The sequence below is a fragment of the Mus caroli genome, chromosome 7 (genome assembly GCF_900094665.2).
Source record: "Mus caroli chromosome 7, CAROLI_EIJ_v1.1, whole genome shotgun sequence".
Classification (NCBI taxonomy): domain Eukaryota; kingdom Metazoa; phylum Chordata; class Mammalia; order Rodentia; family Muridae; genus Mus; species Mus caroli.
In genome coordinates, this window is record NC_034576.1 from 146,341,016 (window position 1) to 146,355,409 (window position 14,394).

Sequence of the window (14,394 nt, forward strand, 5' to 3'; positions counted from 1 at the left end):
TCTGTCTTAGCAATGGGCAGGGTATCAAGTGCCCTCACATCCCCTCACTTTCCCATTAAGGGTATTACTGCTTACATAGTCAAAGATGCCATCAACTGTACTCTTAGGGATGGGTGACTCTACAGATGCACAGTTGCAGAGTGCCAGCATGTCCGGGTCTTGGGGCTGTTCGGGACCCTCCACATGCCTCACCCAGGGGATACTCCCAGCAGCCCCAAGGTATAGGCATTATTTATCCTCTCCATGTCTGCTGACCTTTTGCTTTCACACGAAGAGCCCCGGATCTCAGTGAGTGGCAGATGAGACTGAGATTGTGAGGTCACCTGTCCTTTACAAGGCCTTTTAAACCCCCACCTCTGTAAGTCCCAAGATCACCCCTGACTCCCTGGTTGGCTTCATGGTGAATACTCTGACTTCTCAAGGCCCTGCTCTGGCAGCGTCATCAGCAAGGCTTTCTTTGTGCCCAGCCAAACACACTTAGTGGCCTGACCTGGCTATAATTCTTTTGGAGGTGGCTGCTGGGGCTGTAGGCCTAGCTCTTTAAGAGCACAGGCTCTTGGCTTCAGGGAAGACACTACTAGCCTTTGGTGTTCCCAGTCTGTCCCTGACCAGCCCCCCGTGAGTCACATGCTGGAGAAACTGGGAGCGAGATCACACATAGCCAGGAGGTTTGCTGACCATCTTTTCCCATCAAAAGCTTGCAGAGAAAGCAGGGCGCACGATACATGCTGCAGCCCACTGGGGAGATGAGGACTCCCTCCATATATTACACGAGCCCAAGCTTAGCAGCCTGTCACCCTGCTATATGGCTTCCCAGCTTAGCATCTAGCTCTGGTTCCTAAGAAAGAGGAGAATTAATTGTCCTGGGTCACAGCTGATCTGAAAGAGGATTGTCAGAACCACCTCTGCTATCTCTGTCCCTGTGAACTGTGCTGGGGCTCTGTCCCTAGATGTCTGCCAAGACCACTCTGTCCCCGTGAGCAGTTTGAATGCTAGCTCTGTCCCCATGAGTTTCTCCAGGACCACCTCTAGCCTTGTGGGATTTGCTAGGTCTACTTCTTGAATTATGCCTGGGCTATCTCTGTCCCCCTGAGTTATTCGAGGGACACCTCTGTCCCTGTGAACTGTGCCTAGGCCACTTTTGTCCCCATGCGTTCCTCCAGGACCATCTCTGTCCCTGTGAGCTGTGCTGGAACACTTCTGACCCCATAAGATCTACCAGAGCCATTCTGTTCCCATGATCTGTTCATGAGACACCTATTTTAGTACCACTCATGTCCTCATCCTCCGGCTATGCAGATGAACAGAAAGCCATGGACTCTGATGGAGCAGGGATCTTAGCTCTCTATGAGGTGCCCACCTCTAACCCCTGACCTTGGGCAGCTGTTGCCATAGGCTGCCCTAAACTGTAGTGCTCTGCTTCTTTGATGTTGGGGTCCTTACCCAGGTCAGTCCCCCTGGAAGCCCTGTTTTATTCTAGTTTCATAGGGTCCTGTTTATAGAATAGAGCCCTAGGATTTAGGGGCAGAAATCTTGTAATAAGGTTTTACTGGGTACCAATTAAGAGGCTAGGGGTGTGTAGTGTCTTTGGCCATCAAGGTGGGGGCATCTACTGTGGCTTCAGTGTGAACACCATACCTGAAGGTGCCCAGGTTTGCCTTATCTGAGTCCCCGGATGTATTGGGCTCGAGTGTTTGAGGACCCAGCTCTGTCTAGACCTTTCTATGAAACACCCAGTGAAGTGGGGCCACCGGCTGCTGCCTCTTGCTGAGAGGAAAAAGGGAAGATTCTGGGTTGTTGTGGCCTCTTCTACCTAAGAGATTAGAGGATAGAGGTGGCTAGCTTTCCCTGTGACCAAAGCTATAGGCCTGAGTGCATAAAGATGAAATACCTATTTTTCTCCATATTGGAAGTGGACCATCCAAGATTAAAATGACCTGGGTCTGGTTCCCTGAGGTCTGTCTGTGGCTTACAGATGATGTCTTCTCTGTATCCTCATGTCTGGGTCCTAAATCTCTGGATCCTGATTATTGCTATCACATGAGTTCATCCCAGTGACTCATTTTAACATAGTTACTCCTGTAAAGGACCTCTCCCCACATGTGGTCACATCCTGAGGTCCTGGGTTATATATACTAGTACTAGTGTGAAAACTTTGGGCCCACAGAGGTCATGTTCAGATTTTTAGGGGATGCTCCTGAGCCGTGCAGTGTCCTAATGCTTGATGACATGGGGAAGCCCATCCTTACGTGTGTTATGGCTGTATCTCCCTGATGAAGGCATGGGCTGGCCCGATGGAAGGTCAGACCTTGAGTCCCTTCCATTGAGGTCCTGGTTTGAGCTTCCATGTGCTGGAGGCATTATCTGTCTCAGTGTTTCTCTGTGTTCATGTTGGGGGTGAGTCAGGCCTTGGGGATCCCAGCACTACACAGCCTGCACCAGGCCCTCAGGGCCATCCCTGACTTGTATGGGGTGTGGATGCATGCAGCCCTGGCCTTCTTGTGTCCCTGTCTCCTGACATTATTCATCTCTCTCTCTCTTTTTCTTCCCAACCCAGTGCCCTTCCGAGAGGCCCCAGCTTATTCCAACCGCAGGCGGCGGCCCCCCAACACATTGGCTGCCCCCAGAGTTCTTCTGCGTTCCAATAGTGACAACAACCTCAATGCTGGTGCACCTGAATGGGCTGTCTGCTCTGCAGCCACCTCCCACCGAAGCCTCTCGCCCCAACTGCTGCAGCAGACACCCAGCAAACCTGATGGAGCCACCAAGAGCCTTGGAAGCTACACCCCTGGGCCCCGCAGCCGTTCCCCTTCACTCAACAGGCTGGGTGGCACTGCTGAGGATGGCAAGAGGACACAGCCACATTGGCATGTGGGGTAAGAAGAAGCTGGGTAGTGGGCAGGGGCTTCCATGGGAGACATACATGTTTCTCAATTCAAGCTGCCCCAGAAAATGCTAAGGCTGAATTCTCTCTGCTGAGCCCGAGGCCTCTCTGCTTAGCCTAGTACTCTTAATGCAGGGGCAAGGAAAGCTGAGCTGTGCAGGGACCTTATGTCCTTTCCAGTGCCCTGACTCCTTGGTCCTCGAAATGAAAGGGCTGTAGGCAGTCAGAGCAGAGAGTACAGCCTGTGCCGAATGCTCTCCCAGCAGTCTCTGTCATATACACACAATGTCCAAACCAGTGACCACATGCTCGCAGCAATGAGAAATCTCAGCCTGGGGGGAGGTTCTTAGCCAAGAGAAGATACTCTCAAGGACCAACTAATTATGGAAGCCTTGAGTCTATATTTGACAGCCATCAGAGAGATTTGGGGTAGCAGGGAGTGAATGGTTTTACTGTCTTCCTGTGATCCCTCCTGCGGGCAGTAGGGAATGGTGGGATGTGGGCCTGCCATAGCAATGTCTTCACTGGGGCTTACTTCCATTCTCCTTGTCCTAGTATCTTCCTCAGTCTCCCTTTTGATTTTTCTTCTGCCCTGCCCTGCCTAACACAGGCTGGCCCAGAAAAGGTGGGAAGAAGTGTGCTCGCCCATCCACAGTCTCTGTCCTGTGCCTACATAACACAGGTGTGAGTCCCTGTGTTCACCTCTCTAGAGGCGGCGCCCTCTAGTGGCACTTAGAGGCACAGCTGAGTCACAGTCCTGGGAGACTTGCATTTACTCTGGGAGGTGGTCGGGGCATCCAGTATTCCTAGAGCCTCTCTCAGCTGTCCAGATGTAGAAGATTACTCAACATCACAGGTGGATCTGGCCCTACTCCTCATGGGGACGTTTCACTAGTGTCTCATTTGTCCTAAGTGACTTTAGATTTGGCGTGGAACAAAGGGGATTCCCTAGGAAGATCCCTAGAAAGACAGTGGTGCCATGGGCCTCTCCAGCTGAGTCCATCTGAGACATGCTGCTCTTTCCAATGCCACCCATCTCTGCAGTTTCAGGTAATGTGGTGAGGATGGTGACATTGGCATCATCATCATCCATTATCCCAGGAAAAAGCCAGTTCCTCAGTTGGTATCACAAAAGAACATCCTTTTAAGACAAGGACCTCACATTGCAGAGCAAAGTGCCAGAGACTGTAGAATATTCTGTATGCGCCATGGATTTCAGAAAGCACAGGCCACTCTAGCTTTTCCCCTGAAGGCTCTAGTAGATTCTGGGGTACCCACCTTGCCTGTGCATCCCAACCTATCAGACATGGATCTGAGGGTGACAATTAGATGTCTCAGTGGCTCTATTCTTTGTCTACCTGTATGTTCCCTCTCTGGGTCTATAGGAACATGGGCACCTGCACTCGGTGGAACAAGACATGGTTACCTCAACAAAGAGAGGAAAGGGCTCCCTCTCCGACTTCTATCCTGATCCCTGGGCTAGGTTGACAGAGATTGGAGAAGAGGAAGAAGGAGGGTGTGTGTGTGTGTGTTAATATTGAGATTAGATTTCCCTAGACATCTGCTTGTCACCTACAGCTAATGTCACCTGCATATCACCAGGATACCAACAAAACAGTGTGGGTAAGACTACCAGGTTTATGGTTGGAAGAGGCAGGGCCAAGTAAAGGCTATTTTCTGTAGGAGCAGGTACACCCTGGCTACTTGTGGAATCCAGGTCCAGATAACTCTTCTCCTTGTGTAGTCTGCAGAGTGCAGTAGACTATGACTACTTTGGCAGGCCACAGTGTAACACAGTACGGGTATTGTACTTCCTACCTGTGAGTTGGATGGGCCCCTCCCTCTGTTCACTCTCAAAGATACAGTGGATCTGCCTACTGAAGGCTGATGACTGCACCTTGTCTCCTATGCCCCTCCTGAAGCAGTCTTTTTTGAGCCAGTGTGATGAGCCTATTGAGTCCTTGTCCCTGTCATAGCTCCTAGAGATGGGTAGTTGGGGGCAGGGTAAACTAAGGTGCCTTTTGTGCTTGCTAGTTTGGTGTTTCTTTCTCTAAATCTTCAATAGCCAGAAAAGAACAGGGTGACATGTGTCCAGTCTGTAGGCATAGCAATGATGAATGGTAATATACTAGAGTTCAAGGCCCAATTGCTGGGTATGATATTGGCTATGCCCAAGCCCCAGCTAGGAGCTCTCTTGGCCTCCATTAATCCTAGGCCTTTCCCAGGGAGACATTGATTTCTGCAGGTGTCTGCTAGATGACTCTTCCTGATCATACTTGGCATTCTTTGACTCTACACATCAGCCCCGCCCCATTTCTTCTCAAGACCAACCACACCACCTCCTTATTGAATGTTTCACCTCTGTCCTTGTGCCACTCCGGTCCCACCCTACTGCCACAGCCACAGTGCCCTAGGCTCTACCTTGCTGTGTGTTCCTTCAGACAGCTTCTGTGGCCTCTTTTGCAGTGCCTGACCCTCACCCTAGCTCAGACAAGCCTGTGTGCACTCTTACTTTGACTTTGGTTGTCAGCAGAAACATTACCTGGTTGGAGTTCACTACAAAGCCTCTGCAGCTTCTCCCATCTTCTGTGCTCAGATGTGTGTGCTGCCCGGTGATGGACCACCTGGGAAGCTATGAATAAATGAATGAGTAACTGGTGGAAGAGGGAGTGAATGGAGGGAGCTCGGTGTGTGGGTAGTTCCCGTTCATACAGGGTAGCTGGGAAAGGCCCAATTTATCCTTTCCAGTCACCCCACAGAACATTGGCTTTCTGGTACTGAATCTCCAGCAATCTAACCCTTGGACTAAAGCAAGTCGGCTGGTGCTCCGTCTGGCTGCTCTTGGCCAGAACATGAAGGAAACACAGATGCCAGGGCTGGGGAACTACTGAACCATTCACTTACTGTGTGTCCTCTCAGGTCTGCCTGTCTGAGGCTACCCCTTACCTGGGGTCATGGCTCTGTTGTTGCTCAAGGCTGCCGTAAGGAGAGCATAGCCCCTGGGCAGGAGGTCACAGTTTATAAAACACCTTCCCTTGAGGTATAGCCTTCCCTAATTTTTTTTTTTAACTATACCACAGGATAGAGCATCAGGATGCAAGGGTGGCTCTGACTCCCATGTGAGGTCATTATTCATGGAAACCCTCTGTCATCTGGGAAATGGGCTCAATTTTTCTACCTGCTGCCTTGGGGCACTTCATAAAGTTCAAGTTACTAGTGATTATAATGATGCTTCAATACTCACACAGGACCGCTGAGCCTTACTGTGTGTGTGCCCTGCTTCATGACCAATGATCTCCCTACCCCTACCCTTGGAGGCTTCAGGCCCTCAAACTGATGACTCTGAGCTAGATGTCTGTAGACTGGGCTAGAAAACAGAGACCCAAGACTATGTTTACATTGACGTCAGTGTGGAGTAACATTCACTGGCTTGAATTAGCTAGAGCTCCCCTGCATTTTGTTACCTGCTTTGCAGTTGACACTGCACTATGTGGAGTGGATTCCTATTGGTTTGTTCTCATGATTCATCATGATGGGGAAACTGATACTTTAATAGATTCACTGATCTGTCCAGTATCTGGTAATTAAGGGGTCAGCTGGGATACAGGCAGTGTCTCTTGAAATGTGGGTGTGTGAGTGAAGAGATAGTATTCAGTAAAGTGGGCATATGAGTGGATGGACAGATGGTTAGCAATGACAAGGTAGATGGATGGACAATGGATGGTGAATGGACATGTTGGTAAGTGGATGGATGGATGGATGGATGGATGGATGAGTGGATGGATAGATAGCTATGTGGATGGGTGGGTGGATGGATGGATGATGGATGGATGGATATATGGGAAAATAGATGGATGGATCCATGAAGACCCAAGATGTGGCTGGCAAGGCAAGGATAGTCTATATAAAGAGGTGAGGCCGAGGCTGTGTTCTGTTCTCTGTCTCATCTTACAATTGTCATCCTGATGGTCACATAGCCTACTCAGGCACCAGTGCCTCTGTAATTCTGTAACAACTGTATTCATGGTTATGATTTAGAAAACCTTGGGTATGTGTGGGTGTAGGTATACATTGCTATCCCCAGCTACAAGCAGCCTTTCACCTCCCTCAGTGGCCAGAGCCCAGATGTTTTCAGGCCCTACATTCATGCTAGAAGAAACCAGGAGGCTTGGCCTTTTTCCCCTCTTTGTTTTACATGAATGAAGGGCAGATCCAGGCTTTGCGGGCAGGCAGGCCCTGTGTATTCAGTGCTCATCCATCCTCACCAACGTTATAAATGAGGGCCTAAATTTAACATGCCACAGCCCCAATTTCACATCTGTAGACTTGGCTCCTCAAAGACTCCAACCAGGGTCTAATGGCTAGATTGCACAGTCATGCTAGATAGAAAAGTAAGAACTTATGGGCCAATGATGTAATAGATAACACATCTCACTATTGGCCAGGTAAAGTAAGAACTATAGTCAAATATAACAGAGTGTACCTTTGCAGTTCTGTAAGAGCATCCCAAGCCACAGGGCCTTTACACACGTGGGCAACATGGTACAAATGCCTTGGGAAGATAGTCTCAATGAAGGATTGTCTAGGTAGATCTGGATAGGCTTGCCTGTGAGGGATTTCTTTTAACTGCCTTGAGTGTGTGAGGAGATACAGGTGGCACAATTCTCCAGGCTCGGGCTCCTGAGCTGAATAAGAGAGGAGAAAGCTAGCTAGCTGTAATTCTCTAAGCTCTTGACTAGATGGGTTGTGACTAGGTGTTTGAAGTTCCTGTCTTGACTTCCCTTCAGTAATAGACTGTGACCTAGAATTGTGAGCCGAACAAACCCTCCTTCTCCCATATTGCTTTCTTGTCAGGGCATTTTTATCACAGCAACAAGACTGAAACTAGGACAAAAATTCACCTGAACTAATCAAAGAGCATCCCACAGCTTCCAGAAATTCCCCTGCATGCCAGTTTCCCATTGGTCCTTGTGTTAAGTGGCTCCTTCATTTCCTTGCAGGAAGTCTGAGGCTACTTCTGTGGGCCTAAAGGCCATAGTACTTAGGTTTAGAAACCAGAGCTGTGGATTGTGGGCTCCTAGTCTAGGTTCAGACATGATTCCCATTCTGGAACCTCTCCTATGCTTTCAGTGCCCACTCCTTTCCCTTGGCGGTACCCTCTTGGAAGGTTCCGGTGCTACTTTCTTGGCTAGGAAGCTCTGAGAAGTTGTCTTGACATCCTAACATAGCTTGTTGTTTTGGGTTTTTTTTTTTCCCAATGTGGTCATGTTTGTGTCTAAAGCTTCCCTTTCTGCAGAGAGAAGTGACAGGAGGTCCCCTTGAGGTTGTCCCTGATTAGGACTTGGGTGATCACTTGTTCCAGCATGTGACAGTCACACTGGAATTCCACTATGCTTCATGATGAAGACACTGCAGACTGACACATGTGAGGACCTTCTCCCTACATGTCCTATTACTGGTCTTGATTAAAAGCTTCTCACTGTTGGGGGAAGATGGGCCTGGGACACACATTCAGTGCAAAACTAGCGTTGTAAAGAAAGTCCTTTTGGGAGTGGCTGGCAGGCCGTCCATGGTCATGAGCACTTTGGTAACAGATTCCACATGTATCCTTACCAGCGTGACAAATACAATGAATTGAAAAAAAACATGACAAGGGCTTCCCCGATGACCTGGCCTTGATTTGTTTTCATTATTGTAGTCAAGACACCCATGAGCTTTCCTATCATCACCATTGTGTGCCCAGCTCAGTGGTCACTGAGCTAAGTGTCCTGAAGCTGTCCCCACTGTTCATCTCCAGAACTTTGCAGCTTCCCAACTGAAACTCTGTCCCTGTGAACCACTGGCCCTCCATCTTACTTTCTGTCTCTGTGGATCTCGTAGTAGGGACCACATAGGGATGGAATCACTCAGCATATAGCCTTGTATGACTGTAATCTCTCCAGATTTCATCCCTGTGGTGGCACACATCAGAATATCCTTTTCCTGGCTGAATGATGTTCCATTACACGGGTGGTCATATGCTGTTCATCCTGTATCTATCTGTGGATACCTGGGCTGTGGATGATGCTGTAAGGAACATGATGTGGAAATGCCCCTTTGAGACCCTGCTTTATGTCCATGGGGATGTGCCCAACAGTGCAGCCACTGGGTCCTTTCAAGTCTTTTCAGCCACAGACACTGCTCCTTGACCCACCTATGCCCTTGCTGTCTGACTGCACACATACCAGTGAAGGCCACTCTCCACTCAGTGTTTGTAGACCATATTGGCCATGGTTGGCAAAGTGTAACTTTCTTCTCTCTCGTTCTGTGTTGCCTGATTCAGGTCACCCTTCACTCCTGGTGCCAACAAGGACTCCCTCTCGACCTTTGAGTACCCAGGGCCCAGGAGGAAGCTATATAGTGCGGTGCCTGGGAGACTCTTCGTCGCCGTCAAGCCATACCAACCCCAAGTCGATGGCGAGATCCCCCTTCACCGAGGAGACAGGGTCAAAGGTCAGTCTTTGTCTTCTGCTTCTGGGGAAGGCAGGCCCTTTCGGTCTTCACGAAACACCTTGGTGAGTCTTCTAGAACTGGGGCAGAGTCCAAAGCATCAGTTCAGCAGGGCTCACGACTCTTGAGTCTTGAATCATGACTCTTTGATTCAGTGTCCCCATTTCTGAGCCTTTATGGATGTAAAATGCCCCCACACTCCTGGGTCCATTGTGGGAAGTACAGGAATGAGCCAAACTGGGTCTCAATGAGTTAAGCCACTCTCCAGCCAGAAAACCCCATGAGAAAGTGGGCTTGGTGTAGCCCATGGCATAGGTGTGCATTCGATGAGCAGAGGACATCAGCCGGGTGACATAAATTCTCTAGGCGGAATCTGAGGGCTTTTATGAACAAGCTGAGACGTACGATATTGGTCCAGGGGTCCTAGGGAGCCAGTGATCAGTCATGTATGGGTGAGAGGAGTCTGTGAGGGATGCTGAGAGAACACGGATAATGACAGTGTGGAGAGAGGAGGTGGACAGTGACTTCAAAGCCTGTGGCTCAGGGCCACAGAGGGCATTGGAGGAGTGGTTGTTGGGGATCACAGGAGCCACATAGCAAGAGATACAGCTCACAGGTGGAGCCAGAAGGACACTTCATGTGCTCATCATGCCCAGACCCCACCACTGGACACAAGGAGAAATAGTGGCTCTTCAGAGGTGGCAGGTGGCTTCTGACCCTGCTCTCTTTATCTGGCCCTTGTTCAGCCCACAGCAAGGGACACCTTTGTTTCTTTCTCTGTGCACTCACCTGGGGTCACTGTGAGGTTCTGCAGAGCGTGTTCCCCATCCTTTCCCAGCCCTGGCATCCGGCTTCCATGCCGCTGCACTAACAAGTCCCTAATGCCCTGTTCTCTTCTCTTTCAAGTTCACTTACTCTTGCCTCTGAAAGCCCCTTTCCCCATCTCGGTCCTCCTATGAGGTTCATAATTTCAAAAATTATGTTTTCCTCACTTTCTGAGCGTGTGCTTTAAATTGCTTCTTCCTCATTGTGGCGCCTTCTTAGGACTCCACTGGGGCTCTATTCGTTGGAAACATGTGCTATTTTACAACAGCAACACCGTGGCTTGGCGTATACACACCGCTTTAAAAATCCCTGTCTGATCATTCACCAGCAAGCGCTTGCAGGAGGTTTCCATCCTTCGCTTTTGTCTTCTCTCAAGGACACGCTCTGCTTGCCTCATTCACGCACCCTCTGACTTTTGTTTGTGTTCCGGACGTCAGCCTGGCATCCCTCAAGGTCTGTGGTTCCCAGTTTCAACTTTCTGATCCTTCCAGCTTCTCTCACTGTAGGCCTAATCTCTTTACCCTCCTCCTTCGCTGCTGGCCTAGCAGTGGGGACTGTGCTCTGCCCAGGATAGACCAGGATATGGGGGGCAGAGACTCTTGTAAAGGTCTCGTCCTGCTCTTCAAGCAAGGGAGCGTCCCCCAGAGCCTGGCTGCTCTAGCCCCTCCCAACAGTGGCTGCCTGCAGCAGGTTTTGGAACTGTTCTTCCCACTGGGATCTAGTGTGATCCTCGTTCACCATGCCCATAAGGTACCTGGACAGTGCAAGTGTGGTTTAATGTAGGAGTTTAAAATTTCACATAACCCATCCATGGGCCCTTTCCTTATATAAGTAGATGATATTTGTTAATCTTACCACAGGTGCGTGGTGTGTCAGGCTCAGCAATGATACATGGGATACAGACTTTTCAGGTGTGATGGGTGAGCAGCTGGGCAGGTGCCTCCTTGACACCTTCATCTACAGTGCTCACTCAGACCCATCATAAATGGTGCCTACAACATCCTTGCTCGGGCTGGTACTCCAGCTATAAAGTGCTTGCTGAGAAAGCATGAAGTGATTTTAGGTCCCCAGTCCCTATGTGAAAAGCCAGGTGCAGCAGCACGCATCTGGAATCCCAGCTCTTGAAGAACAGAGACAGGTAGATTCTGAAGCTCCTTGGCCAGCCAGTCCAGTAGAATTGGTCAGCCCCAAGTTACATGGGTGACCTTGACTCAAAAAGTAATTCGGGAGGTGAATGAAGAAGACACCCAATGTCAGCCACACAACCAGGGACACACATGCATGCATAGGTACATATCTACATGAACATCTCTCTCTCTCTCTCTCTCTCTCTCTCTCTCTCTCTCTCTCTCTCTCTCTCTCTCCTTGTGGCCCTCCCTGGATCAGAGTCCATTTCAAATCATATCAACAAAGCAGGCACATAGAAAGCCATAGCTCTGAATAGTTGCTGCTCACATCAGTGCTGTGGCCTCTGGAGACACGTCTCACATCTCCTGACTTTGCAGATTGCAGAAGGGCATTGTAGGGATGCAGTAGGGAGGCCTTCATCTGTCTGACCTGGTAGTTAGTGTTACTGTGTGGCTCTTAGACAGCATATGTGGAACCGACATAGTCAGGCCAGAGGCAGAGGGGCCCGTGAAGCCCAGGTTCTGAAGACATCCTAGGACCTTCTGTCCAGCAACCGTGCCTTGCCCAGACTGTGCCCCTTACTGCCATTGTCACAAGCAGCTGGAGCCATTGTCAGACACGAACAGTGTTTGGAGAAAGCTTGGAGTAAGCATGACCCTGGCACTTTCCCAGCTTGTTCAGCATTACCCGAGTAGCACTGGGAGCCAGCTGGATGCGGCCACTGCTAGTCCTGGGCAGCAGCCTCAAGGCAGAGGTCAGGGTGGCTGGATATCAGGCTACATCCAAGCTGAAGATGGTATACGTATAGAATGACCCGGGATGTGTCCCAAGCAGGAAGACATTGTTCAGACCCTCACTCCAGGCTGGAGGCTCATTTTCACACCAAGACTGGGAGAAGAAATCCCACCCTACACATCTGTAGAGGGGAGTCCCCTGTAGAGGCTGTCACCTGACTAGTGAGACTGGACCTGTAGAAAGTAGGCAGGGAGCTCTTTGCTCCCGTCAATGACTTACAGTACTGTGCTGAGATAGGTTAGGAAGATCCTTCCTTCTAGAAGGTTCTGGGTGCTAAATTCACCCCTTCTCAGAGGGGCGCTTGGCATGTAGTGTCTTCACCCTGTCCTCCTTCTAGTCATCAGAAATACTGGCTCTTCCCTGACTCTCCCAGACCCTTTAGAGACAAATCTGCTCTCTGCCCCCAGGTCTGGCCTGGATGAGTTCCTCTGCCCAAGCTCATTACTCCTAGCCCCGTGCAGTTTTTCTTGTTCTGATGTGTGAAGGAGACTCCCTCATCTTTACACATCACCTTACAAGGAGAACAATCTTAGCTATTCTGAATTAAAGCAAGATTTACAAGGGAACTGAGCCTGACTCCTGCTTTACTAGGCAAGGTGTACCCACTCCCATACAGACACACCCACTTCCACAAGACACTCCCACAAGACACACCCACTTCCATAAGACATTCCCACAAGACATTATCACATAGACACTCCCACACAGACACACCCACTTCCATAAGACACTCCCACAAGACACACCCATTCTTACACAGACATGTCTACTTTCGCACTGGCATCCTGTTGTTTCTTTGTCCCCATGTCACTAAAATGCTCCAGAGAGCAGAGCTGGCAAATCCTAAAGTACCAGATGGCACCTCTCTGTGGACCTGCCTGCATTCACAAGCTTTTTGCTTTTTCAGGGGAGGGGGGCTCATCCTGGTGACCCACCCAGACTGTGTGCTTGAGGGGAATTGACTGCCGGGCTGCATGCAGAGCAGGCAAGTGTGCTAGGATGTCCACAAGCAGGGATGGCGTTTCTGTGCCTCTGTTGACTCTGTGGCACCATGAGCTAAACAGTGTTCCTTTCTGACAAGAGAGGAAACTGAGGCACATAGTGATTGAATAACTGCCTCACATGTGGCACAGGTAAGGTATGGCATGGTAGATCCCGGGCAGAAGAGGATGCCAGCCTGGCCTTACCATTTCACTTGCTGGGTGGTTTGAAACATCAGTGTTGACCAACTGGAGGCTCTGAAGAATGGGCATGGAGGTGTCTTCCTGGGCCTCATTGCACAACACAGACCCTCCACCCAGGACCCACACCTCAAAATGACCTTCTCAGGTCCAGAGCTGGGAGGCTGAGCCAACTATCCTTCAGCTGAGTTGTGTGGAGGCAGGGGCTGCGTCCATGAGTCCCTGCTTCAAGGAAATTGTTTCAAGCAGATATGATGGTATCAGCCAGTCGGGAAGTGGCTTGTCTCTTTATTTGGGTCATTTCCTCAGATTATTGGGCAAGAATTTACAAAGCTAGAGTTTGCTGTTCTGTCCTTTTCAAAACCACAAGCTGGGTAGATCTTTATCTGCTGTTTGGGGTCAGAATAATGGAGAACAAATACTTGTGCGAGGATCTCTTTTTCCCCACCACAGGGCCTCAAGCCTCAAGTAATTTAAAGACAAATTGAGATGTGTCGACAGGATAGCAAGCTCCTTCATGTAACCATGTTCAGACAACACACATCCCGTTTTGAACAGGGCATCATAGCTTGGTCTTCATAACTGAAATCTTTATTCTAATGGAGCTAGAGCTAAACCTCTACTGTGAGGTTCTTGGACCCTGCCCCAGCCCCTGATATCTTTGGGCTCTTGCCCAGCAGCAGAACTTAAAAACAAGGAACTCAGTGGGAGAGAATGTGCCTACTCCTGTTGGGATGAGATGTCCCAGGGTGGGGTGATACCTAAGGGGGGCTCCCCTCCCCTTCTCTGAGGAGAAGTAAACAGGTAAATGGGGGTAGGAATTTGTAAGGGTGGGGATGGAAGGGGAACTGGATGTAAAGAGAATAAAAAATAAATTATTGAAAAAATAAAACAACCCAATACCCAGAGCTGGAGAGGTGGCTCAGTGTTTAAGGGTACTGGCTACTCTATCACAGGGCTTGAATCCAATTCCCAGTACCCACATGGCAACTTAAAACCATCTGTAAAGCCGGGCGTGGTGGCGCACGCCTTTAATCCCAGCACTCGGGAGGCAGAGGCAGGCGGATTTCTGAGTTCGAGGCCAGCCTGGTC

General features: G+C 49.8%; 1 protein-coding gene across 2 annotated transcripts in view; it reads left to right on the forward strand.

Annotated features, from left to right (window-relative positions):
- Positions 1–14,394, forward strand: part of Shank2 (SH3 and multiple ankyrin repeat domains 2) — a 449,788-nt gene that overhangs the window by 208,568 nt on the left and 226,826 nt on the right. For both annotated transcript variants that reach the window (XM_029479123.1, XM_029479124.1), the window contains 2 exons: positions 2,558–2,876; positions 9,207–9,376. In XM_029479123.1, the coding sequence (XP_029334983.1) occupies positions 2,558–2,876; positions 9,207–9,376 (489 nt within the window). The remainder of the gene's footprint in view (positions 1–2,557; positions 2,877–9,206; positions 9,377–14,394) is intronic.